Source organism: Penicillium verrucosum, assembly GCF_028828655.1.
Source record: "Penicillium verrucosum strain IBT 35672 chromosome Unknown utg000001l_segment0_segment0, whole genome shotgun sequence".
Classification (NCBI taxonomy): Eukaryota; Fungi; Ascomycota; class Eurotiomycetes; order Eurotiales; family Aspergillaceae; genus Penicillium; species Penicillium verrucosum.
In genome coordinates, this window is record NW_026643210.1 from 5,114,580 (window position 1) to 5,139,569 (window position 24,990).

Below are 24,990 nucleotides of genomic sequence, written 5' to 3' on the forward strand. Positions count from 1 at the left end.
TGACATACTGGCCTAGAACAACCGGGGCAATAATATAAGTATGTTTACTACGTTTCCGTGATAATCCGTGATAATCAGGTTCTAACGTATTCAAAAATGAAGATTCTCGTTCCTTTTCGCCTCCAGACTCCCCCACCTAGGTTACTACATTTATATCGTGATATGAAGAAAAAAACAGGAGAAATGTTGAGATCGTATCGTTTGTCCTTTAGACCACCATAACACCCTTGTCACTCATTAGCTCACATCCATTTCGCACCACCCCGACCAGCCCTCCAGTCTGAATAGCTTCCGAACCACCTCCGGCAAGTCGCCATTCAATCTCGGCCAGTCCCTCAAGCCATGTAATACGTGTTTGAGCAGGGACTTCGAGCTGTTGGAGTTGGTCTGCTAGTGCGGAGAGGATGTCGGCCAAAGCCAAACCCTTGGTGGTTTTGAGGGTTTGCACGGTGTTTAAACAGGAAGTGACATCGCTGGTGGAGAGAATGGTGGTCATGATTTCTTGAATATCGGACGGGTGCGGCGCGGCAATGCAGTCATAGATCGTCGCATTGGTGACTGTCTCGGGTTCGGGACGAGGGGCTTTAGGAGCGTCTCTCATCGGCAGCGGGATACCTAAAAAAGATAACAATGGTCAATTGGGCTAGATGTGAGGGAGAAAGGAAATGTACTAACTGCTGGCAAAGCATGCCTGAAGCACGTTGAGGGCTCGTCGCATATCACCTTTGCTTAGCGTCACGAGACTATCAACCGCATCGGGCTGTATCCTGACACCCTCGTTCTCAATGACCTTGTCAACCAAAGTCCGGATATCGACTTCCTTCAATGGACTAAACCGGAATCGAGTACACCGGGACAGGAGTGCCGGGGACAGCTTATGTGTGTAGTTGGCAATAACGCAGAATCGGGTATTGGCCGTGTAACGCTCCATGATACGGCGGAGGGCCATTTGTGCGGTCGAAGTCATCGCATCGGCTTCGTCCAGAATGATAAGCTTAAAGCCTGCCAGAGGGGAGCCAGCAGTGCCTTGGGGGGCCATATTGAAGATCTGTTTGGTGCCTGTAGGTGTTCACGGTAAGCTTGTAGCCCAAACCGAGAAAATCCTAGTTTACGAACTTGCAAAGGTCTTGATTTGTTCCCGAACAACATCAATACCACGATCATCACTTGCATTCAGCTCCAATACCATCTGTCGCATGTTTTTGGTGCCGTAGATCCGCCGCGCTAGGGCTAGGATAGTGGAGGTCTTTCCGGTTCCTGGAGGTCCGTAGAGGAGGAGATGGGGAAGTCGCTGTATGAACGTGTTAACCAGAGCCGATCGTACATCGATCATCATAGGTATTTGTTACATTTGTCTCCACGAATCGGTTGATAGTCGCGAGAATGTCTTGATGGCCAGAGACATCATCTAGGCTGCTTGGTCGGTATTTCTCGACCCTGATAAGTTGGTTAGTGATAGAGAACACAATTGATACAAAATCCTAAAACTCACCATGGCAAATTATCTTGAGCTTCGACTGGTAGATCGGCAACAGTTCTCTTTTTTCCACTCGCGTTGTCGGAGGTAAATTGCACGTCCTTGGGCGCATCCACGTCCATTTCATCCTCGTAGTCTGACATGATGAAGGTTTCTTGAATAGAGGTAAATAATCAATATCAACAGTATCAAGAAGAGCAGGTAAACCGCGAAAAGTACCCAAATGGGTTGACGCGTGGAGCGCGTAAAGAGGCTCGGGGCGGAAAATCATGGAGCTTGGGGACTCCACAGATGACATCCCTCAACTGCCTAACCTCTCCACGGTCGTCTCTTCCCCTCCATGGTCTCTTTGATTTGAACTTCCTACAATTTAATTCTTTGACATATTCAGAATGCCTGTATGTTTTGATACCTTCAGATGTGCCTCAAATCCCCTGATTAACCCTCAATGCAGGCATACCACTCCATCTTCCTGGAGGACCGCGATGTCCCCGTGATAGGTAGGTGGCTCCTATTCAGTCTAGCGCAGCAATTCCTGAGCTATAAATCGACATTTCAGGGACCAAAATTGACCATAGAACATCTCCTGACTAGGAAACTTCCCTATTCTTCCCCTCCGCACCCGTACTCGTGGCCCCGCATACACATTGCCCCCGCTTCCCAACACCGACGACCTTGATGTGTCGCCAGAAAGTGAATCATATGATTGTGTCGATGAAATCCTATCGCTCTTCCGTGCCAATGTCCTGTTCCGCAACTTCGAGATCAATGGCCCCGCGGACCGCATGCTCATTTATGGAACTCTGTTTATTAGCGACTGCCTCGGGAAGGTCAAGCCAACTATGAATGCCCGTGATGCGGAGAAGGTAAATTTTGACATTATATATCAAAACCCGATATAGCAGAACTATCATTGACAATCATATTTCCAGGCCCTGACCAACGCCGCCCTCGATAGCTTTGCTATTCCCGGTGATGTGTCGTTCCCGCTTAACCAGGCCTTTGAGGCCCCGCGCGACCGCCAGGATGCCGAGACTCTTCGCCAGTGAGATTCTCGCTGCTATATATTACAGAACAATTTTAGCTAACGGGGGTTTGCGATTCTAGGTTCATCTCGCAAGTGCGACAGGAGATCGCCATCCGCCTACATGCTAGATTATACCCCGGTGGAGTCGGTCCCTCAAAGGTAAGAGGGAGCAAAGAATAAACACTTGGTCTATCTCAAATACTGACCAATTCTAGTTCTGGCTGAGTTTCACGAAGAGAAAGTTCATGGGAAAGAGTCTCTAGACGACGAGCGTTGCTGTATATTGTTTGATGAAATTCAGCGCATGAATGAATTTGATACTTGATTCAAAACCACACCGAGCGTTCTGCGTAACGATCAGAAAGGCTTGGTTGTGTATACTTGTATACTTGCATACTTGCATATCTGGGAGTCGAACTCGGGCCCACCTAGCCCTAAATAGATGCCCAGTATGACCAAACAAGAGGTTGCAACTGGGTAGCTAGAGTAAGCGTCGGATCATACGAAAAATAAAGAGGCAAGTTGTTGTAATTGTACATTGAAATGCTATTCGATCATATTTTTTGAGGTCGTTTATTCATGAAACCTAGGACGTCATCTCCACATCTCGATCACTGATCGGGGTAGATGTCGCTTCCACCTTCCGTCTCTTGCGAACGTTGCCAGCTGCCTGGATATTTTGTGTGGTGGGAAACACGCGGATGCCATGGAAGAGATATCCTTCTGCGCCACCACGTCCAGTCATGAGGGGGTGAGTTCGACCAGGCAGAACTTGCCAAGGGCGCACACGCGACGTTTGCAAAGTAGGTGGGAGGAGAATTGTCGGATCAACCACAAATTCTTCATGAAGTGAGGACAAATCAACTGCCTCTCCTTCGGAAATCTGCGATTCTAATTCTCGCTTTTTGTTGATAAATGCGGTCCTCCGAGCAGTGGAGTACATGTCTGTCAATTCAACCAGAGACTCGACCGTCGGAGAATACACGACGACAGGGGCAGACCCCGCAAGGAGCGGGACCATTGTCTTTAGGACGCTTGCTGGTTCCAGCAAGGTGGACACGATCAGACCGTCAAAGTTACCGGCCCGGCCCTCATCCACAACTGCTTTAACTCGCCCCCATCGATTGCGCTTGTGGTAATACGCAGTGCGCTTACTTTGCTTAAGCTCTGCCAATTCTTCTGCGGGAATGATAGGTGGTTCGTTGGCGTAGAGTGGATCGGAATTGGGGTCAGCCAACTGCATCCAGGAAATTGATTTGAGATGGGTGTGGAGTGGGTGGGATTCATCGGGGTTATTAGTGTCGTAGCCAAAGAATTTCAAGAGTGACAAGTTCGGTTGCGAGTATGGGTGAAAAACGGTGATGGTGTTGGTAATAGCGGACATTAGCTGGGGACGTATGCGCCGGGGCTTTGAGGGGCCAGTGGTATGTTCGGATTCTGTGGCATTGGGGATTGGAGCATCTTGCTCCTCTGCCGGGTCTTCGTCGGCATCGTGAGGATATAAAATTCCCATGCGCTCAGCCATTGCGGCAACAACAAGTCCACCAGTCTCATCAACGATGGCATAACGTCCATGTGGTTTCATTCCCTCACCCACCTCAACGTTTCCGCTGTGATGTACATTACCCCAGCACCCGATGAGACCGATGTGTTCGTCCCGTAGCTCCATGGACTTTTGCGCATCCCGTTCTTCGATCAAGTAATTGGCGAGAAGGCCAACGTCCAGAGGGAGAATGGTAAACCGCTTCAGATACTTCTTGCGTTTCCGCAACGTGTATTTGGCGAGAGAAAATGCAGTCTTCTGGTCTATTGCGCTGTGCGATTCCAAAAGCTTTGCGACAATATCTTTCCCCGCGCCACCAGCCTCTCTCTTCAATTCTTCAATTTCTTCCAAAGTCAATTTCTGAGAAGAGTTTTCGTCATTAATTTGACGATTTGTTCGCATCGGTATTCCATTTTCGCCAGTATCCACGTCGTCACCCTCCCCATCACCTTCCCCGTCCGCGAGGAGGGTCTCCGCATGCAACTCGGTTGCTGAGACGACACGTAGTTGGTGGCCAGCGTCGTCGCATGCATCGAGAATTTCAAAGGTGAAATAGAACGGTCGTCCAATAATCTGATTGGCGGCAAAGTTACCGAATCTACCCAAATTGACGATTCTGGTCTAATGTTAGTTCATGCGATGAAATCTTTCCCCGCATAGAGCAGAGAGTACTTACGTATCGGGAATGATCTGGATGAGTCTTAACTGATCTGACTGGAGCCGGATACCCACGAACTGACCCGGGCGAATATAGGAATGCATGATGGCGATGGAACAGCTGAAGCTCGAGCTCTTCCACAAAATTATTCTGGGGAGACTTTTATGGTCGATAAAATTACAGCCAATCAGAGGATGAGGATACTCACAGCCGGATGGATAGATAGTCCGTGGTGTTGATGCCTGAATTGTATGCCTTATATTATTGGCCTGAGGCCTTTTCGCCATAACTGACTACGTAACTAATTAGTCAAGTCTCCATAATACTACTCCATACGATACTAAAACCACTACTCTACTATAGACCCTCTAGTGTGAGTGAACGATACAGTAAATACAAATACGCAGTACATACATACTGGCATCGGAGCTTCCCCCAGGTCAACCCGCGATAGTAGTGGATCTGCAGAATCCGGGTGCCTTGCGAGCGAGAGAGAGAGAGAGAGAGAGACTCTGAGATCATCATCCACCTCCGTCATTACCTTGTTCAGTATAGCTTCCTCTCAATTTGGGGCATGATATTATTTCCGAGCTCAAGCTAAAGGCTAGGCTGTTGCCCATCACTGAGGCGTACACGTATACGGCCATTTCAACCCCTACCGCCCCGGCGCAAGGCGTTTTCCTTATACTTAATGGCTTATTGTTATTATTTCGAGGTTACATCCTGAATTCACTCTCAGATCGAAAATACAAACTCTTCTGAGTGTATTCTTCATTGATTTTGAGTGCTTCATTGGCCTTCTCATTTCTATAGAACTATACGTGAACTCAAACCTTCGCCCCCTCCGCCCCCCACAAGGTCAACGGACGTCTTCATGGGCCTGCGCAAACAGCCCCCACCGCGTCTGGAGAACATTAGCAAGTCAAATTCTCGATCGGACGCACGATCGCCCAAATCACCCAACTCTGCATCCTCCCACCGCGCGACTCGTTTGAACCGATTTCCTTCTGAGGACTCTATCTACTCCCCCGACCTCAACACTTCACCTGCGTTTGACCTGATGCCACTCGAAGAGGCACAGCGGTCGCCGGTGGGGTCTCCCGCCAGCCAACCACCGAACTCATGGCCAGACAATAACGGAAGGCCAGATGATGGCCGCTCCGGCCAGTATAATCAGTATGAGGGAGCATACAAGGAACATGCAAATACCAACGGGCACTGGATTCAACCTACGTTGATGGCAGGTCAACAACCAGGAGCGGCCGAGAATGTCTGGCGGCCAACGTCCGATGCCGGTCAGGCTTCAACTGGAGAGCTACCAGTACAACTACAATCGAATAACCCATTCTTGAAGCCTAGATCGGCAGAGCATACTCAAGATCTTTTGGATCGCAATGAATGGGCGCGTGATTCACATGCCACTTCAAACAGTGATGTATTGAGCCAATGTATGACATTGTTTACTTCTGACAGTTCTCTCAAAATCATATTTGTTGCTAACAACTTACAGCAGAAGGGTATATTCCGATGACTGCACGGCTCTCTCTTTTAGATGAGCCTCAGCAAGAATCACCATGGGCTGGGGATCCTCATCCTCATTCCCATTCTCAGCAACGCCCTGTGTTAGATGGCCATCACTTCGATGATAACTCACCGTGGGGGTCTCAACAGTCCATCAAGGTCTCAGCCCCCCAAGACTACTTACAAGAAGTGCAGTCTAATCCGTATGTCCCAGCGGTTGCTGTGCAGCCGTCTGGCCCATCCGATGATGAATACAATGCCCATGCACAATATAAACCTTCATCCAATGCAGGGAGGCTCGGATCGGATGCTGGAATCCACACTCCATCTGTTGCTCTCTCTAGTCGAACTTCTGCCACATCTCATGAACTTATTGATTTGGGTCTGCTAGGCGCCACTAGCAATTCGGGGGGTTGAAACCGGGTCTCATGCTGCGTCTTCGGTGTACTCAGAACCAGTGGCGAACGGAGCAAGATCATTGCCAGAAAAACAAGATCTCGCAGGTTCTGTGGTGCAACAACCACAACGACCCCAAGTCATCCCCATATTGTCCGCCGCAGAAGCCGCACGACAGAAGGAGCAGAGATCAGAAACCTATACTATTCGACACATCCGATGGACCGATCAAAGTGGTCAACTGCTCGAGTCCCCGATTTTGGTCCAAAATCAAAACGGACCCTGTCCACTGCTGGCCCTTATAAATGCATTGGTGCTGCGAGCGGACCCCAACGCTCACCCACCAATCGTTAGAGCTCTGTCAACCCGCGAGCAAATTTCTCTGGGTCTGCTAATCGAGGCGATGTTTGAAGAGTTAACAACATGCCTGGGCCCGGATGAGGAGTTTCCAGACATAGAAGCACTCACCCAATTCCTGACAATGCTGCATACGGGTATGAATGTTAACCCACGTTTGACAATGGTGAGTACATGTGATGTATTCGTCAAGGGTCACTTATACTAACGTAATGTTAGGATTCTACTGAAGGATTTGGCACATTCCTCGAAACCGGTGATCTTCGACTGTACAGCACATTTGGTATACCATTGATCCATGGATGGCTAGCCTCTTGGTCCAGTCCCACTCATGCCGCAATGTCCCGCACTGCTCAGTATTACGAGGATATTCAAATGCTGCCCTTTCGCAGACAAGAGTTTGAGGAACGGGTGGCGCGAGGCGAGGCACTTCAACCCGAGGAAGAGAATGTCATGGCGGACATCCAAACCATCCAACGATTTGTGGAAATTGAGAATGCGACACAATTAAGCCCATTTGGCCTGACACAGCTTTCGACTAAGCTTACGCCGGGATCTGTCTCAATTCTTTTCCGCAACGACCATTTCTCGACTCTGTATAAACACCCACAATCCCACCAACTCTACACTTTGGTTACCGATGCTGGCTATGCGGGCCATGCCGAGGTAGTTTGGGAATCTTTAGTCGACGTGACCGGGTTTAACACAGAATATTACTCTGGCGACTTTCGCCCCGTGGGAGCTGGTCCTTCGGCCCCTTCGGCCCCATCAGCCCCATCGGCCCCATCTGGCCCCGATCCGGTCAGCCCCCGAATATCGAATGAGCCAGTCACTCATTCTCCAAATGCCAACGAAGCATCGAATTCCCCCGAACCGACTCAAGAACAGAGTGATGCGGACTATGCATATGCGCTCTCACTTCAATTCCAAGAAGAAGAGCGACGCGAAAATGCTAGGAATGAACAGGCTCGCGATCGTCGCACGTCTGCCCTGAGTAATTCTTCCACTCGACCATCTCCTTCGCCTCGACCATCGCCTTCACCTCGCATGAGCAATGTACCCAACCGATCTTCGAGCGTTGCCAATACGAGACCTCAGCCACAACGTGGGCCTGAGCCCGAGGACCCAAACGCCCCTCCTCCTCCCTATGAACAGGCTGCTAGCGGGCCGCGCTATTCGCCCCCTGACAGAAGATCATACGGCGGTGCTGCAGGAAATCAGTACCCCGGCAACTGGAATTCGCGGAATCGAACCTCACAGTATTCTCACCGGTCGCGCCCGTCCGGGCGTACAGGGGATCACAATGTAGCGGAGTCAGAACGGAACAAAGATTGCATAGTGATGTGAACAATTCAAGACGTGCAAATGATGTGGCCTGATACTCCTTTTGCTTTTGTTTTTTAATGCCAATGCACTTGATGATGGAATGAATATGACACAGCTACTCCGAAACATACTCTGTATATATTGTAGAGAAACAATATGTCTTTTTTGATTAGTCTGTATGATTCCATAGTTATGAAACATACTAGTTTCTTAGTTGTTCTCCTCATTCTCCACGGAGTTATAAAAGCCAACACGGAGCTTCTCCGCGTCTAATAAACAGATATAAACCCGGTGACATGTGAAATGTCTACCTCTTTTTCGGACTTGACTACATTGCGGACTTTCACCTTGTATTTAGAGGGGAATAGGCTTCTTGATTGGAGGCCTTATTATGGCGCCTTTTCCCAGCTAGTCTTCCTCCGTGAAAGAGTAAAGTATGCAATCTATTCCAATTTATGCCAAGCACATGCCCAATTCATCTACAGGTCTTTTAGCCTAAGTCAAGAAGGGTGGGCGTTTTGGCACGCTCTACTTCCGTAATGTCGTGAAGAACACAACCCCCGGTTCGTCGGCCCGCACGTTTGACTGGGATTAGGGCTTAGGGTATATATACATATGTAGTTACTATGATCAAATTGGCCTTAAATATCCTTCAAGTCCCGTTGATATTTTGTGCATCTTTACGAATCAAGATCTGTAGATTCCCTCAGATAGTAGATCTTGCCATGCAGATTCCCCTTTCTGGTGCCCTCGTGGCTCTCATCGGGATAGTCCAGGCTACTACCACTACTACTCTGACAACAACAACCAAGTCCACAGCACAGGCAGCTACTGCTGCCTCGGCAGGAGCTGTTTGCACTGGAACATTTAGTGCAATCTCAGCTTCTGATTTGATGTCAAATCTGCATCCCGGTTGGAATCTGGGGAATACCCTTGATGCTGTCCCCGATGAGGGATCCTGGAATAATGTCCCAGTTATGGCGTCCACATTTGATACCGTGAAGACTGCCGGCTTTAAGAGTGTTCGACTCCCAGTTACCTGGGCTTATCACTTTACTGGATCCTCACCTGATTGGACTGTTGACCCAACCTGGTTGCAGCGAGTCTCTGATGTGGTTGATATGATTGTGGCCCGTGGACTCTATGCCATCGTTGATGTGCATCATGGTATGATATATGAACTTGTATCCAAGATTGGTCTTAAACTGACATAAAATAGATTCATGGATTTGGGCCGATGTTACCCAATCTGGAGCCAATCTTACCATGATTGAGGAGAAATTCTACAGTCTCTGGTATCAAATTGGAACCAAGTTGGCCTGCAAATCCAACCTTGTTGCCTTTGAACCTATTAATGAGCCTCCGTGTAATACTGCCGCCGACGGTACTGAGATCAACAAACTGAACCAGATCTTTCTCCAGGCTATCAATGATGCTGGTGGGTTCAACTCGCAAAGAGTTGTTACTCTAGTCGGGGGTAGTCAGGATAGCATCAAGACTGCTGACTGGTTTGTTGCACCATCTGGATTTTCAAATCCATATGCTATTCAGTTTCACTACTACAGTCCCTGTGAGTTATACATAAGTTCATACAAGGGGTTGGGTTGAAGTTGAACTAACTAGCTAGCTGGATTCTATAGACGACTTTATCTTCAGCGCTTGGTAAGAGGATAGACCCAGTATAAAATTTGATATTCTTTACTGACTCCAAACAGGGGAAAGACCATTTGGGGATCTGACAGTGACCAGACTGCTGTACAATCTGACTTCCAGCAGCTGCGCAATGCTTTCCCCAATGTACCTCTTCTTTTGGGTGAATATGATGCTTCACCCATTAACACCGAGCCCGCTGCTCGATGGAAGTACGTTGACTTCTTGATCAAAACTGCAGCCAGTCTCGACATCTCCTGCGTTCTATGGGATAATGGATTGGACCATCTGGATCGAACTACCGGAGTCTGGCGTGACCCTAACTCACTCTCCATCATCGCCAAATCCACCGAGTCAACTGCAAATAGTTTACCAGATAGTACTGAGGACGCTTCTGCAACCATCCAGTCATCTTCGGCTTATATTTTCCACCAGTATGGAACGGCGGTGACAGCACAGACTCTTCCATTTATCTTCAATGGTAACACCCTGTCGGCAATCAGTGACTCTACTGGCTCGCTATTAGCGTTGGGAAAGGACTATTCTGTTTCAGGGGCGAACATAATCTTCACAGCTTCGTACTTATCCAAGCATTTCTCGTCCACGACAACACCGGGCATCATTGCCACCCTAACCTTGAAGTTCTCGGGAGGTGACTCGTCCCCTATTATCCAAATTGTTCAATGGAAGGCTCCAACTCTGTCGTCCACATCGGCTGTGGCCTCGTCTGTCTCTGGCTCTGACCTATCAATTCCAATCACCTGGGGTGGGCTACCAACGGTCGCTGCAGTAAAGGCTTTGACCAAGAGTGGAACATACCTGGTCGATGACTGGACGGTATCACTCGGTCCTATCCAGCAAGCGAGAGCTGTAAGTTGAGCTCTATTCCCCCTCTAAGTATGTATATACTAATGTATCGATCTAGACCTACAGCAACCAGTATAACTGGGACGATTCACATGTAATCCTCACTTCATCTGCAATTAGCTCTGTCATCTCCGCCGGTCAATCGACCGTGTTCACCTTCGAGTTTTTCCCGCGGGATAATGGTGCTGTAAATGCTGTCAACTTTACCTTGACTGTCTGATGAAGGTTTATCTCCATGATGCGAGTGGTACTGAAGAAATGGTTCGAAAATATTATAAGCATTTGACAGTACTTGATCCTCAGCAGCCTCGGTATCAATATCAGCATATATATACAAAAGGGCCCCCCAAATCCATCGCTATCATCAAGTCATTAAATTCCATGGCAGATATTCAAGATCAGTACAGGGTTTTCAATTCCCGTAGAGGAAGATGAGGGTCATATTTATCCCACACGATCTTGTTCTTCTCATTCAAGTGCGCACCCTCATCCGTGATGTTGATTGTCGAATCTGTCTCCATAACCTCATGGCTACTGAAACCCCACTTGTCGCGTGGGATCCACAACGTCGGTGGTGGCGATGCCACACATGGCTCCCAATATGCTGTACGCATCTCTTCCGGTGTGTAGAAGACCGCCTCAACATTGCGGCGAACTTTTCGACGTAATGCCGCGTAATCTTTATATACGTTCGGGTGAAACCATCTCCAAAAGGCTATTGCGCGTGGGCGGCGCTCTTCGTTGATCGCTGCCACTGCATCTTCTTTCTCTTGAAGCATTTCATCTTCCGCATCAAGGGATCGTGGTAGGAAGGCATTCAATGGGGCGAGTGCATCGTTGAGCGACATGTGTGCCAGGATGTTACCGACCAAGAATAGGGCCATGATGATGACTGGGCCGATAGCGCCCTTGATGGCGCAAAGTCCTATCAAGCAAATCTCAGCCAGGTAGAGACCTGTTAACAAATGTTGCAGGGCTCGTGGGTAGACAAGTCCCTTTGTGTCGACTTCGATGTCATATACGAAGAGGAAGTTGTATCGGTAGGCTTGGTATACAAGATAAAGTCCGAGGAAGGCAAATCCCAGAATCAGAGGTGCGATACATGAATAGGTCAGCGCTAAAGAGTCGAGTCAGTTAATCCTCGTTAAAGCATGCGTAGAGCAGCGCTTACCAATTACAGCCATGTTGGTGAAGACGGGGAAGACATTGCCCCAGCTGAGAGTGGCAAGTTCCGCCCATCCTTGGAATAGACGACGAGGGGAATAGGCAAAGAACGTGGTGACAAATTTGAACACCAAGGCGCTGGCAATTTGAACAAGAGCCATGGAACTCATGCTCAATCCCTGCAGCATGAAGTAAGAGATGTAGAAATTGGTGGCCTTGGGTAGGTTCTGCGCCAGCAGATCTTTGACCGAGAGAGGATCCTTGACAATTTGTGCAGTGGCAGCCGATGCAGCCGATGTCAAGGTCGTAACCAAAAACACTTGTACCACTTGAAAGACAAAGTGGGCGCTTTGTGTGAACAACTCAACTCGTGCCTTTGATGGGACTCCGGCTTGTCTAGCGCATACTATGTAGGAGTCAGCAAGGGGGTTTAAGGAACAAGGAGAACTTGGAGAGCTTACTGCGACATATGATCGGTACTAGTGACATCAACGCTGCTAGAGCCGCGGCAGGCAGAAGACCCTCAATTGCTCCTTTTATAACATCAGGCAAGTCAAGAATGAAGCCGAGGAAGGGAACTAGCGTGCAGATGTATGTGATGTTCGAAATTGCACCAACAATTGCAGCAGGGAATGACCAAAAGATGACCATCGCCGCCAGAAATCCCTGGATTGCAAATCTCCTAACAATTCTTTGCCACCAGCTAAGATTCAATGCCGACCATACAATCTCGCGGGGCGAGACTCCAATAAAGCGAGGCGTCATATGAAACGGCTGGTGATGCGACAGGGTTTGCAGGGCGACTTGTGCATCGGCCTGGCTGTTGAATTCGACAAAGATTGCACTGAGCTGTTTCACCTCACCATTCTGGTGTTTGGCTTGCAGATTTGATACTTCTTCGGTTTTCTTTGCGAGTTCAGCCCGGTACCAGTGGATAGAGTCGACCTTTTCGCCAAAAAGTTTCAGTCGATGCGTGGGACGTTTGACTTTGTGAGACCATGCTGGGTTGCTTGACTCACAGTCCAAGCACATATCGACATTCAATTCGCCTGTTTGAATTGCTTCAGTCCGGATTTTATTTGCTCGTCGAATGAGCTTGGTCTCTGCGGTTTCCAACTTCTCAGCTAGTCGATCTCGTCGATTAACCATCTTTTCCAACTTTGAGCAGTCCGAGGTAATCCAGGTTCGGCAGATCGAATCTCCAAATACTTGTCGTAGTTTGTTCTCGTTTTTGTACGCATCCGGGACTGACATGAAGAGGAGTGTACGGGACGACATTCGAGATGCGTAGGCAGGCGAATTGAGGTAGGCCTGGCGGAGGTTCGCATAATATAGGCTTTCTCTGACCACGACATAGAACACGAACGCTATACTGGGTGAGTAGGCTGGTTTGCAAGTGAAATCCCGAGAAACTTACTGAAGTAAACACATGCCACTATAACATTGGCATAGTACCTGTTGGGGTTCTTGACGTTACTGAAACTCAGGATATCGAGCTCGGTATTGCCATTGCCCCCGGTGGCATGAAGAGGCAGCAGAATGGGCCATGTAATCACACAGCCTGTCAGACATGTTGCAGCCAAGACGCGCAAAAACCGCAGGAAAAGATAACCGTCTAGCGAAGAATGGTGAAGTACATGATTGTCTTCAATTTTTAAGAATGTGCCGAGCCAGTTAACCCAGCCAGAAGGCAATTCGGGGCTCCGTTGATTCTCATGTATATCGGGCAAGTAAGATCTCGGAGCGTACCATCGATGCTGAGTTCGCCGAAATATCAGAAAGAGACTAATCCAAAATAAAGCGTATACGAGTGCAGGCAATAGAGTCATCATCAGGGCCGAGCCTGATGAACCTCCTCCACCGGTGAGATCACTGGCAACATCACCCGAGGTGGTCGACGCGTCACCTCGTGAGGATCCAATATTTGTGTCATTATCCTATATTCAAATATTAGCAAGGATTTCTATCTATGATTTTGAGGAGTGTGGTTATATACCGTTATACTCGCCATTGTGAGTATAATGTCCAATTCCCCGTAGAAAAAAAGAACCAAAAACAAAACAAGCACCAAAACAAAAATATATGGAGATATATAAAAGCCAAGGAAATGACAGAAATGACAGAAATGACAGAAATGACAGGGAGGAAGTGACTATATGCAGTAATTTCGCGGGGGGAGAAGAAGCAGCAAAGAAAAAGCAATGTTCTTTTTTTTGGTTTGCGACCTGTCACTCACAATGGAGATTCGACAAGTTCGTGCACGTAAGAGCTGATAGGCTCTGGAAATTAATTCAAAGGTCGAGGGTTTTGTCGATCCGATAGTTTGTGGATCTTTTGTTGGACCTTGGCGATTGTACTTGGCATGTCCATCTGGAGGGAATTGTAGGAATTGTAGGGATTGCAGGGATTCAGCATGGAAGATTCCTATATAGGAATAGTACCTTTGTACACACAATTGCTGATTCAAAAAAGGATCGAAAGATAAAAAGAAGTGAAGAAGAGGAGAAGAGAAGAAGAGAAGAAGAGAAGAAGGAGGAAGAGAACAGGAGGAAGAGCCATTGGCCCAGATGGTGCGGGTCCCATCCAACTCCACTAAGAAATCACACCCCCTGAATATCTTGATATCTTTGATATCTTGAATTAGTTAACTAACTAACTACTGAGTACTTGGATAGGTTATAATGAAATAAATGTAATATGGTATACTTCATATCCCTCTATAATGATCTTATCGAATATAGTATGGAGTACGGAGTATGGAGTACAAGGATCATTGTACTATTTCCAAGGCGAAGACAGAACCTTGTTAATACCTACATACAACATAGCCTCTTTTCTCCTATGATTTACAGCAATGCAAGGAGGTCATATAGCGGTGGAGGCTGGAGACTTGGGGGTCACAGCACATGGCAAATGTTCCAATGTTGAGTTTGAAGCCCTATGAACTGTCATGCAGATAAACCGGTATTTCTCACGTGGAATAGTTCATATCTGATGTATCTTATATATCTTATATAGGACATGGGTTTTTGGATGATAGATGATAGATGATAGATAGTAAGACTAGAAAAGGTGGTATGTGTTGTACCACCTACATAACTAGTTATGCAGAATGTACATATAGTTATGTAGGGAGTACAACATACGTTATACAGAGTACAAAGTACCCTCGAGTACCATCAAGTACACTCAATTACCCTCCAGATGTCCACTGTATTGGCATATTATCCTAATCTCGGTCCTTTCAAGTCTTTGTTTCCAACACCCTTACTTCATCTAGTTAAGATCTACGTGTGTAGTATGTCCAACCTATGAAAAGTTCCACTACATCCTGGTAATCGCCCATATGTGTCAGCCCTGAGGGCCTATGGGATTGGATATCGGGAGTGTGCCGCTGGGGAGCGGGAACCCCGTCGGGCCAATCCCGTTGTTACCTTTAAGTAGGTATGGTGGCCTCGATATTTAAACAAAGCATTTTTATATATATATATATATATATACACATATATGAGTAAGACAGGTGTTTATATCTACGCATTGTCACTCATTAACCCAAAATCTCCTTCTATCTTCCACTGTTTTTATATATCGACTTAGTCTCATGTTGTCTCTCCACGGGAAAGTCGCCCTCATCACTGGCCTCGGTCAAACTCAATCCGAAGGCTGGGGAATTGGAGCTGCCATCGCTGTTCTCTTAGCGCGACAAGGTGCGAAGATCTTCGGCGGCAATCGCACGCTCGCGTCAACTCTTTCCACCAAAGAGGCTATTGAGACCGAGGGTGGAACTTGCCATGTCGTGGAAACAGAAGTGACATCAGCTACATCAACAAAAGCTCTGGTGGAAGCCTGTATGGCTAAACACGGACGGATTGACATTCTCATAAACAACGTCGGGAGGTCAGAGCCAGGTTGTCCCGCTACAATGCCGGAGGAAGTTTGGGATTCCCAGGTGGACCTCAATCTCAAGAGCGTGTTTTTGATGTGTCAACACGTGCTACCGATAATGAAGCAGCAAGGCAGTGGTGCAGTGGTGAGCGTTGCCAGCATTGCCGGCTTGAGATACATTGGAAAGTCTCAGGTTGGATACTCCGCGACGAAGGCTGCCATCATTCAGTTGATGAAAACAACGGCTGTCATCTATGCACCCAAGGGAGTACGTTTGAACACGGTTGTTCCTGGGCTCATGGATACCCCCTACACAAAATGTATGGTATCCAGATATGCGGATGGTCAGGCGGAAAGATACATGGAGATGCGTCACGCGCAAGTTCCGATGGGGAAAATGGGCGACGCGTGGGATGTTGCCAATGCTACGCTTTTCCTAGTTAGTGACGAGGCGCAGTATATCACTGGCCAGGAACTCATTGTGGATGGTGGCATAACATCTTCGACGGGGAGGATATGATTGGGAATAGAAGGTCCCGGGGTAGAACTGGTAGAACTGCAGAGAGATGTTGAATAAATCGGAAGAACATTCTTGTCTATATACGACATCGTTGGAATAAAGTTTCAGCTCTTAAGGTCACGGTTTTCCTTAGAGACAGGCAGGAATTTTGTGTGTGAACCCTTTGAAACCAAGGGGCCCACTGCATCGTCAACAACTCGGGAAATTTTGACAGTCGTGAAGGCCATTGACTTCCCCACACGATCAGCAACGGCAGAGATATCGAGGGTATCTCCGATGGTAGCAGTTGATAGATACGAAACATGGATATCAATGCTTGCGCCTGTTCTCTCGTATCCATGGGTGGCTATCGACATGCCCCCCGCCCAATCGATGATGGCTGCAGAGACAGCTCCATGAATGGTTCCCCGGGAATTGACATGTTCCGCTGTGAGCTTAAGTCGGGCCTGCATCTGGCCGCGAGTTGCGCTAATAATATCAACATCGGACAGAAGAAGGCGATAGATGGGGCTGTCATTTTTGGTTCGTCCCCAAACCCCGCGGATATGCTCCAATTCGGTGACATTCATAGTTGGTGGTCACTTTAGGCAAACTAAGTTGGGAGAACGAGGATATGGCTCCCCCCCAAAAAAACCACAAGATTGAGAAAAGTGTACGGAGTTGGGGAAGCGGGAGGTGGATATTTTCGTGGAAGTCCGAGTCGGAGGGGCCGAGAGCGGCATGTGCCGCCTTTGCAACGGACTCGATCCGAAAAGGAGCTGCGGAAGTTGGAGGATGCATATCTCAACATATCTAAAGCATATCTCGCTAGGATAGGTTAGTAGTGTGTGTATTGCCTTCGCCTTGATTTGTCCCTACATGATTAGTTAACTCGGATGAGATGTCCACATGTCGATCTAGAGAAATACAACATATGTTGCCTACCCCAAAGTCCAATTCTATAAACAAGAAGGTAAATCACGGAATTCATTCTTATACGTTGCTGTTGATGACATGGTACATATATAAAATAAATACCATCAAATATCGTCAAATACCATCAAATATCGTCAAATATCGTCAAATATGAATCTCCAAAAGTCCAAGTCTGAATGTAGAGATGGGCGGTGAATCTGGTGATGATTGCAGAAAAAGGGGAGATACCAACAACACCAACTCTTCTTCATTTCGCAAAATGGAAAATTCAGCAAGGACGTTCAGTTCGTCCTTAGATGCCAAGCAGCCTTTTCCTCCACTGTTGGCCGAAGATCCTATATCCCCGTCTGAACCGCAAGAGAGTTATGAAGACGACAATATCACCTCCCCCGGCTATGAGGAGATCGAGGTGGAGGACGATGCGGATTTCCAGTCGCATTACTCGTTAGAACATCAATCATTTTCCGATACCGACTCCGATGATTCTTCTAATATTGACCGGAATCATCCATTTCGCCAGTCCTCCGGCTCTCTCCATGGCCCCAATGCATTTGCGCCTCCGTTCTACAATCGCCCACCCACCCCTCTACCGCCCTCGCCATCACTCACTTCTCTTCTTCGGCCGCCCTTCTCGACTACTACATCACGCCCAACTACCCCGGACAGCTCCGATGTAGAGACTCCCAACGATACCGAGGCAGCCGTTGCCAAGTCAGCCCGTCGCGCAACCACCGTTCCGCGCGCCAGTCCCAAGGTTCCTACCTATGAATACTATGGCTTCGTGTTATACCTAGCTTCATCATTGGCTTTTTGTATGTCTCATGCAAAAGAATTGACGGTGCAGTCTCTTGTAATCTTCCGCATACTGACCAGACTAACTTAGTGTTTTATCTCCTATGGTCTTATCTCCCATCTCCATTCCTCCATCAGCTAGGAATCTACTATTATCCCAACCGTTGGTGGTCGCTGGCGATCCCCGCATGGTTGGTGATGTTACTTATCTACATTTATGCTGCGCTTGCCACATATAATACAGGCTACCTTACCTTGCCCATGCACAGCATCGAGAACATTGTCGACGAGGTCGCGAATGTATCGGTGATCGACGGAAAGGCGCGAAGACGTCCCGGTGGTGCTACCAAAATGAAACCCGGTGCCACCTCCTATCAGATCATGGGCCCCCAAAATCGCAAGGTCAATTGGCGAGAAATTTGGAGTGAGGGAACCGACGCCGTCATGGACGTGCCGGTAGGGGGCGTGTGTGAGGTTTTGTATGGCCAAGACCGAGAGGAAGACTTCGATTATCCGACTGCAGACTCATAGCTTCTCGGTTCAATTGATTTTCTTGCCAATTCAGGCTGATGGCTCCAAAATATTGATTTTAGTGTTTTAGTGTTCTTGTTTACTTCTGCCGTGGGCCAATGACGTCGATTGATAAACCCAAATATCACGTGATTATAAGATCGCCTGGCCTGGCCGCCTTCCGCCTTCCGCCTTCCGCCTTCTGCCTTCTGCCTGCTGCCTTCTGCCTTCTGTCTTGCTGCTCATATCACCCAAACTGTGGACAACGGTCGTTACTGTTCAGCTCATAATTTGATGATGTCAGTAGAACGGCCTTCAACCCCACCTTCGCAGCCCAAGGGCTCGGGGGCAGGACAGCTTCCCCGCGGTCCTATCACTCCAGAACAACAACGGAGGATAGTAAGTTACTTCCAAGGTTGCAACATGGTCAGCCAAAGCTAACTAGTCTTTTTGATAGGAAATTAGTCGCATGAAAGCTAAAGCTCTTCGGGAGAAACGTGAAGCTGAACTATCCCAAGCCGCTTCAAATAGCCCACAGCCCGCAACAGGCACCAAGCGCTCATTCACCTCGATGGCGGCGTCCAATCAGCCTGCTAATATGCGCGACGCATCTTCTTCAAATCGCCCATTAGACTCGATCAAGCCAGCCCGAAACTTTACAAGCTATGTCGACTATGATTTTAGCAAGATGACCGACACGAAGGGTGGATTTTTGACGCAAGAAGATGACCCGTTCAATAAACAACTCCATGTGCTGGATGAGAAAGAATTACAAAAGCCAGCACATATGACGCAGAAGGAATGGGAGCGTCATCAAATACTCCAATCATTAAAGCGAAATCGGGAGGGACCCTTCGAACCAGGTCTAAGTGTCCTGGATGATAAAAGCAAGCAGAAGACATGTCGTGAATGTGGTAGTCTGGAGATTGATTGGAAATGGGAGGAAGAACTGAAGTGTTGCATCTGTCATACTTGCAAGGAGAAGCATCCAGAAAAATACAGTTTGTTGACCAAGACGGAAGCCAAAGAAGATTATCTCTTGACAGACCGTGAGTACCTAATTGTCGGCCGTGAAAAGAGAGACGCGCTGATTAGCCCTGCGCACAGCCGAACTACGGGACGAAGAGCTCCTTCCACGCCTTGAGCGTCCGAATCCACACAAATCTACATGGAACAGCATGATGTTGTATCTACGATATCAAGTCGAAGAATATGCGTTTTCCGACAAGAAATGGGGCTCAACGGAGGCACTAGATGCCGAATTTGAACGGCGAGAAAGCGATAAGAAGCGGCGACGGGAGGCCAAATTCAAAACGAAGCTACAGGAGCTAAAGAAACGCACCCGCGTGGAGGCCTACCGACGCAATCGACAAGGTGCTTCGGGCGGAGAGTTCGGCGATGATCTCGGTTCCGGGCGGAAGCATGTTCATCAATGGGGCCGATCCATTGAAAACCCAGAAACTGGAATTGGTATCAAGACGTGTGTAGAATGTGGCATGGAGGTGGAAGAGCTTGAGTTCTAGACGAGTAGAATTACCATAGCATGATTGATTATTATACGAGACCACGAGCTAATTAGCAATCAAACTCAATATCAAGGTAGATTTTCTATGTATACATATCAAAGAATGGTAATATTCAAGTCTTTGGTGCATCTATGCTGTGGAGTACATCTATATACTAGTATATAGTTGACGCCTGGGAATTTGGGTACCAACAATCCTCTCAACTATAGTTATACTATGTGCAGAACCCAGCTTTTGATTGTTTGTTCCTATGGAACCTATAGAATCTTCTATCACACAAAAGCTTCTCTCATGTGTATCTTTATTAATACGAAACCCTCCCTAATTCATCCAATTGCTTACCAAAATTATCATGCATCTCCAGCCCGGGAGGTAACGTGCAGGCTAATCTTCTCCATCTAGAAGGCGGTCAGCACCCCCCGAGGGCAACCCATCTTCACCATAACAAAAGATCAGTGAAGGTACACTCTCCTCCTCATAACTTTACTATCATTGTCCGACCTTGCTCCTCTCCTTTGCATCCTCCTCCTCAGGACACCTCATTCACAGGCTGACTCAGTGTGGAACGTGCTTCCTTGCTGTCGCCATTAGGGGACTTGGTTCGCTTACTGCGGATACGATTTACCGGGGTTAGGAGAAACCGAAGCTCGCACCTTACACCTTACACGTCACTTGATTTACTACTAGCCTGATTTCCCCTTGATATCTCCTGCAGTGCTTTGACCCTTCTCAACCTTGACCTGTCCTGTGTCTGTTCATGTCCTGGCAATCTCCATCAGCCATGGCTGGGATCGGAGGAATGCCCGGCGGCATGGATGGTTCAAATGGTCCACAGGGCACGGAATATACATTACAGGGTGAGCAAAAATCTCCTTGATTTCTTGAATACCATTGACTGATGATACCTATCTCCAGGTGTAATGCGCTTCCTACAGACAGAATGGCACCGACACGAGCGCGACCGCAATGCATGGGAGATTGAAAGGGCAGAGATGAAGTCTCGCATTGGCCGATTGGAAGGTGATCTGCGCACAAGCAAACGCTTGCATGAGTCCCTTGCGAAGCATCTTCGGATGATGGAGATCGCTCTGAAGAGGGAGAGGGAGAAGGTCAAGAAGCTTTCGAACAACGAAAAGTCTGAAGACCCTAAGGACCCCAAAGATGCTGCACGTGAAAGTGTCAACTTCCTGAAAGGTATGTCACTCGCAATTATAAACACTCGACGTAGAAATATTGACTGAGTTGTTCACCAGCGCAACGGCCCAAGCCCAGCACGGACCATGAGAATGACGAAGAACCCGACCACGAAAACCAGCATGAGGGTCAAATTGAGGATATAGACAAAGTCCGAGGATACCTGTCCAAAGCTTCCCACGAAATCGCGTACCACGTTATCCCGGCCTCTCACCCGCCACCTGACTTGAACGACTCCGACATGTCAGGCCAGCTTTATGGCAATTCACAACTGTCGCAACAGAACCTGGAGGAGGCTTATCTTCAGCAGCAACGGCAGAAGGCGAATCATGTTATGGCGCGTGAATTGGCCTTACAAAACCACCAGCCGATGTCCAATCACTATTCCGACAATGCCATGGCTCGTGCTCAAAACCAGTATTCCATGGATCGGCGGTCAATTGACCAGCAGCAAGCTCCCGTCGCAGGAATTGAAAATCGAACCCAAACATACGAACAGGGCACAGTGGATGATCGTCCAAACAGGGCATATCCGGCCCAGGGCCCCCGAGTGGTCGTCAAGGAGGATGTGAATCTGCAAAACTTGGCCGAGGAAAGAACAGAGGATGTAGATGGGTGGAATTTTGACGAACCGGTGGAGCAGGAACTCATGGTCAGTGAACGCGTCCCGCCTCATCGCCCGGATACCGATGCTTTCCCAAATGCCAACTTTACGCGCTCCGAATCGACCAAGGGCGGGTCTCTCTCCCACGGAAGGAATAACTCGGGATCAAGGCGCAAGAGCGAAGGTGCAATTGAAGCCCGGGAAACGGCTGCGAACTTAGCACAAAAGCAAGATTCCCTCTTCAGAGTCCAGTTTTCGCTTCGTGGCCACTTGGATGTGATTCGATCTGTCACCTTCACCGGTGATGATAGCCTAGACGAGCCCGAGATTTGCACTTGCAGCGATGATGGAACGATCAAGCGATGGAACATCCCAGGTACTTCTGGTGGCCCTAGAGCTGGTTCTGGCCATGGCTCGGACGTTACGAGCAAATTTACTCATCGCGGACATGAAGGCGCTGTGACTTCTCTTGCCGCCTGCTCATCGTCTCAGAACAACACCCTTGGGGGTAACGGGTTGGTGTTTTCAGGTGGCCAAGATGCTAGCGTGCGTTTATGGGAACGTAACCGAATTGATCCTAAGGCCACTTTCCACGAGCATAAAGATGCAGTCTGGGGACTCTGCCTTCTTCCCGGGACCATGGGCTCTGTCTTTGGCGACTCAAGCGCCCAGTATGGTGGATCGGATCGATTACTTCTGGCCTCCGGCGCAGCAGATGGCTACGTCTTTATTTGGGCTATCAGCGCCGCTCCTCAAATTCCTTCAGCCCCGGTAGGGAATCGCCGTCAGCGGGCGAACTCAAACTCAATGCCCTCCGGTTCCAACTACCCAACCTTGCCTCAAACCAGTGCCGTTCCACCTCCAGCTTTCCATTACACCATTCTTCATCGCATTCACCGCCCCGATTCTCCTTCTCCAACATGCATCAGCCCCCTGTCTCTTGCGGGCGTCAACTTTGTCGTCTCTTATTCGGATGCCTCTATCATTGTTTACGACACGCGGACCGGTGAAGAAATTGCGGGCATGGCCAGTCTCGAGACATATGATGGCACACCAGCTACTGGGGTGAACTCAGTCGTCGCTACGACTGTCGGCTTTGATGGAACAGTTAATCTTGATCCCAACCGCGCGATGGCCGAAGAAGAAGAAGTGGTCCACGGAGCTACTGGATCAAGCAGCGTAGAGGGTGTAATCATCAGTGGCTATGAGGACCGATACATCCGCTTCTTTGATGCCAATAGTGGTAAGTGGCATGCAAAAGACCTTGCTTCCCTCCACAATACGCTAACATTTGATACAGGTCAATGTACATACACAATGCTTGCTCATCCTGCAGCGATAGCCTCAATGTCGTTATCTCCAGATGGACGTGAGCTCGTTTCGGCTGGCCATGACGCAAGCTTGCGACTCTGGAATCTTGAAAAGCGCAGCTGTACTCAGGAGCTGACAGGCTACCGGCTGATGCGTGGCGAAGGAGTCTGTACCGTGGTATGGAGCAGTGATGGCCACTGGGTCGCTGGCGGTGGTGGAGACGGTGTGATCAAGGTCTGCTCCCGATGATTGAAACGACGGAATGAAAACCCGTGTATGATTCTTTTTGCGTTATACCTGTGTGTGTGTGTGTGTGTGTGTATGTGTGTGACTGTCTCTTCGCGTCTGCTCGTCGTTTTCTGTATGATCCCATGAACTGGATGAGCGATTGGCCGGACCAGTTCTTTCGAGCATTTCCAACCGTGTTCACCGACGCGTGAGGCCTATGATACTGTCCTACGTGATTTTGCTTTTTTTCCCGATTTCTTTTTTCAACATGTGTACTTTTTACTTCGCTCATAACATGTTCAACAAAGATTCCCTGGCGTGCGTGGATGTTTTCTTCCCCTTCGACTGTTTCGCTACATGCTCGACTTTCTATGAGAAACTGGGCATACCTTGTTCGAATACTGTTCTATTCGCTCTTGTGATAGGGCCTTCATTGGGTTTCAAAGAGTGGCTGATAGGCTTTGTCTTGATCCCAATATTTGGTGTATCGGTTGCTTGGTGTGGATGGTTTCTTTCTTTTTTCGTTCTGCTTGAATTTGCATGTGTAGCTTATGCCTTAGACGCTGGTAGCTCATGTTGTGTGTATAACATTTGAATCCATACCATTCATCGAGCAGACTTGGCCTTGTTAGACTATCATGGACCCGGGACATGTGAAACGACTTGGAACAAATACAGGTATTATTTGATATTGACATTATTTCGCTGCGCTGCCCTGCAGATATACTCTACTTGGCTGAGCCCCACGCCTCTTTGAACACAAATCTCAACCGGTTTGCTTCTTTCTCGTCCTTCAATCGCTGCTCGAGATAGCCTTGCAGATCATCCCAGAAAGCCTCTGTATGTAACACCTCCTTACCACTCAGACCTATAGCAGCCTTGGGAGGTGATTCATTTCGCTTCTCTGTAATCTCCGGTTGAGCCACAGCAGATTCAACCACCTGGGCGCCACCGATGATCATCACCCCGATCTCGACTTCTTTGCCTCCCGCCAGAATGGCTGGTTCATCTGCCAATACCTCGGCCAATGTCTTCCCGGTACCAGCCACTGGCTTCCGCTTGTATAAGATCTTGATCTTGTCTAGCGGGACTTGGCCTCCCTGCGCATCGGTGACGCGTACTTGTACTGCATCCCGGATATCCTGGACCGAGGTGGTTGAGAGAGGGGCATTGGAGATCAGGAATTCTAGAGCAGGGTTGCGGGCAGACTTGACGCGAACAGTGATTGATTTGGATGAGCCTGGTGCCTGTGTCGACCTCACTTTTTTGGGCATCGGAGGGTGCGGGGCAGAAAGGCGGGGGGAGTGTGTACTATCGTTTTCGGAAAGCATATTAGAATGATCTTCATCGGTAGTCAAGCTAGGGTTTGTTCGCATCAAGACTCACGGGGACTCGTAGTCCAATTTGTTCTGAGTCGAAGACATGATCAGCGCGAAGCTTGATAGGCCGCGAGTCCAGCGTGGACAAGAATGATTTAGTGAAGGTCAGCTCCGACATGGTGAGAAATTTAGACTAGGTA

The 24,990-nt window shown here is 48.4% G+C and overlaps 12 protein-coding genes across 12 annotated transcripts; 7 read left to right on the top strand and 5 right to left on the bottom strand.

Annotated features, from left to right (window-relative positions):
- Nucleotides 1–208: 208 nt before the first annotated feature.
- Nucleotides 209–1,620, bottom strand: N7516_001890 (replication factor C subunit 3; the record flags this gene model as incomplete). The annotated part of the gene is made up of 5 exons (XM_057214610.1): nt 209–615; nt 676–1,059; nt 1,117–1,291; nt 1,350–1,437; nt 1,493–1,620. The coding sequence occupies 5 exons, from the start codon at nt 1,618–1,620 to the stop codon at nt 209–211; spliced, it is 1,182 nt and encodes a 393-aa protein (XP_057076493.1).
- Nucleotides 1,621–1,869: 249 nt separating this feature from the next.
- Nucleotides 1,870–2,767, top strand: N7516_001891 (actin-related protein 2/3 complex subunit 3; the record flags this gene model as incomplete). Its single annotated transcript, XM_057214611.1, has 6 exons — nt 1,870–1,875; nt 1,932–1,977; nt 2,072–2,343; nt 2,410–2,522; nt 2,585–2,663; nt 2,720–2,767. 6 exons carry the CDS (start codon nt 1,870–1,872, stop codon nt 2,765–2,767), a joined length of 564 nt encoding a protein of 187 aa, XP_057076494.1.
- A 323-nt stretch (nt 2,768–3,090) lies between these two features.
- Nucleotides 3,091–4,809, bottom strand: trm6 (tRNA 1-methyladenosine methyltransferase subunit GCD10; the record flags this gene model as incomplete). The annotated part of the gene is made up of 2 exons (XM_057214612.1): nt 3,091–4,663; nt 4,724–4,809. The coding sequence occupies 2 exons, from the start codon at nt 4,807–4,809 to the stop codon at nt 3,091–3,093; spliced, it is 1,659 nt and encodes a 552-aa protein (XP_057076495.1).
- A 770-nt stretch (nt 4,810–5,579) lies between these two features.
- Nucleotides 5,580–8,326, top strand: N7516_001893 (MINDY family deubiquitinase; the record flags this gene model as incomplete). Its single annotated transcript, XM_057214613.1, is given in 4 exon segments — nt 5,580–6,153; nt 6,216–6,608; nt 6,628–7,145; nt 7,199–8,326. 4 exon segments carry the CDS (start codon nt 5,580–5,582, stop codon nt 8,324–8,326), a joined length of 2,613 nt encoding a protein of 870 aa, XP_057076496.1.
- Nucleotides 8,327–9,030: 704 nt separating this feature from the next.
- On the top strand, nt 9,031–11,042 carry N7516_001894 (putative extracellular endoglucanase; the record flags this gene model as incomplete). Its single annotated transcript, XM_057214614.1, has 5 exons — nt 9,031–9,472; nt 9,525–9,875; nt 9,946–9,967; nt 10,021–10,825; nt 10,881–11,042. 5 exons carry the CDS (start codon nt 9,031–9,033, stop codon nt 11,040–11,042), a joined length of 1,782 nt encoding a protein of 593 aa, XP_057076497.1.
- Nucleotides 11,043–11,220: 178 nt separating this feature from the next.
- Nucleotides 11,221–13,997, bottom strand: N7516_001895 (uncharacterized protein; the record flags this gene model as incomplete). Its single annotated transcript, XM_057214615.1, has 5 exons — nt 11,221–11,939; nt 11,994–12,392; nt 12,448–13,353; nt 13,404–13,923; nt 13,983–13,997. 5 exons carry the CDS (start codon nt 13,995–13,997, stop codon nt 11,221–11,223), a joined length of 2,559 nt encoding a protein of 852 aa, XP_057076498.1.
- Nucleotides 13,998–15,587: 1,590 nt separating this feature from the next.
- On the top strand, nt 15,588–16,391 carry N7516_001896 (SDR family NAD(P)-dependent oxidoreductase; the record flags this gene model as incomplete). Its single annotated transcript, XM_057214616.1, has 1 exon — nt 15,588–16,391. One exon carries the CDS (start codon nt 15,588–15,590, stop codon nt 16,389–16,391), a length of 804 nt encoding a protein of 267 aa, XP_057076499.1.
- Nucleotides 16,392–16,495: 104 nt separating this feature from the next.
- N7516_001897 (PaaI family thioesterase) lies at nt 16,496–16,960 on the bottom strand (the record flags this gene model as incomplete). The annotated part of the gene is made up of 1 exon (XM_057214617.1): nt 16,496–16,960. The coding sequence occupies one exon, from the start codon at nt 16,958–16,960 to the stop codon at nt 16,496–16,498; it is 465 nt and encodes a 154-aa protein (XP_057076500.1).
- A 605-nt stretch (nt 16,961–17,565) lies between these two features.
- Nucleotides 17,566–18,629, top strand: N7516_001898 (uncharacterized protein; the record flags this gene model as incomplete). The annotated part of the gene is made up of 2 exons (XM_057214618.1): nt 17,566–18,118; nt 18,190–18,629. The coding sequence occupies 2 exons, from the start codon at nt 17,566–17,568 to the stop codon at nt 18,627–18,629; spliced, it is 993 nt and encodes a 330-aa protein (XP_057076501.1).
- A 276-nt stretch (nt 18,630–18,905) lies between these two features.
- rad14 (DNA repair protein RAD14) lies at nt 18,906–20,131 on the top strand (the record flags this gene model as incomplete). The annotated part of the gene is made up of 3 exons (XM_057214619.1): nt 18,906–19,007; nt 19,066–19,657; nt 19,716–20,131. The coding sequence occupies 3 exons, from the start codon at nt 18,906–18,908 to the stop codon at nt 20,129–20,131; spliced, it is 1,110 nt and encodes a 369-aa protein (XP_057076502.1).
- Nucleotides 20,132–20,873: 742 nt separating this feature from the next.
- On the top strand, nt 20,874–23,492 carry N7516_001900 (cell differentiation and development protein Fsr1; the record flags this gene model as incomplete). Its single annotated transcript, XM_057214620.1, has 4 exons — nt 20,874–20,991; nt 21,050–21,328; nt 21,388–23,175; nt 23,233–23,492. Exons 1-4 carry the CDS (start codon nt 20,892–20,894, stop codon nt 23,490–23,492), a joined length of 2,427 nt encoding a protein of 808 aa, XP_057076503.1. The 5' UTR covers nt 20,874–20,891.
- Nucleotides 23,493–24,199: 707 nt separating this feature from the next.
- N7516_001901 (uncharacterized protein) lies at nt 24,200–24,968 on the bottom strand (the record flags this gene model as incomplete). The annotated part of the gene is made up of 2 exons (XM_057214621.1): nt 24,200–24,813; nt 24,854–24,968. 2 exons carry the CDS (start codon nt 24,966–24,968, stop codon nt 24,200–24,202), a joined length of 729 nt encoding a protein of 242 aa, XP_057076504.1.
- Between the last annotated feature and the right edge of the window lie 22 nt (nt 24,969–24,990).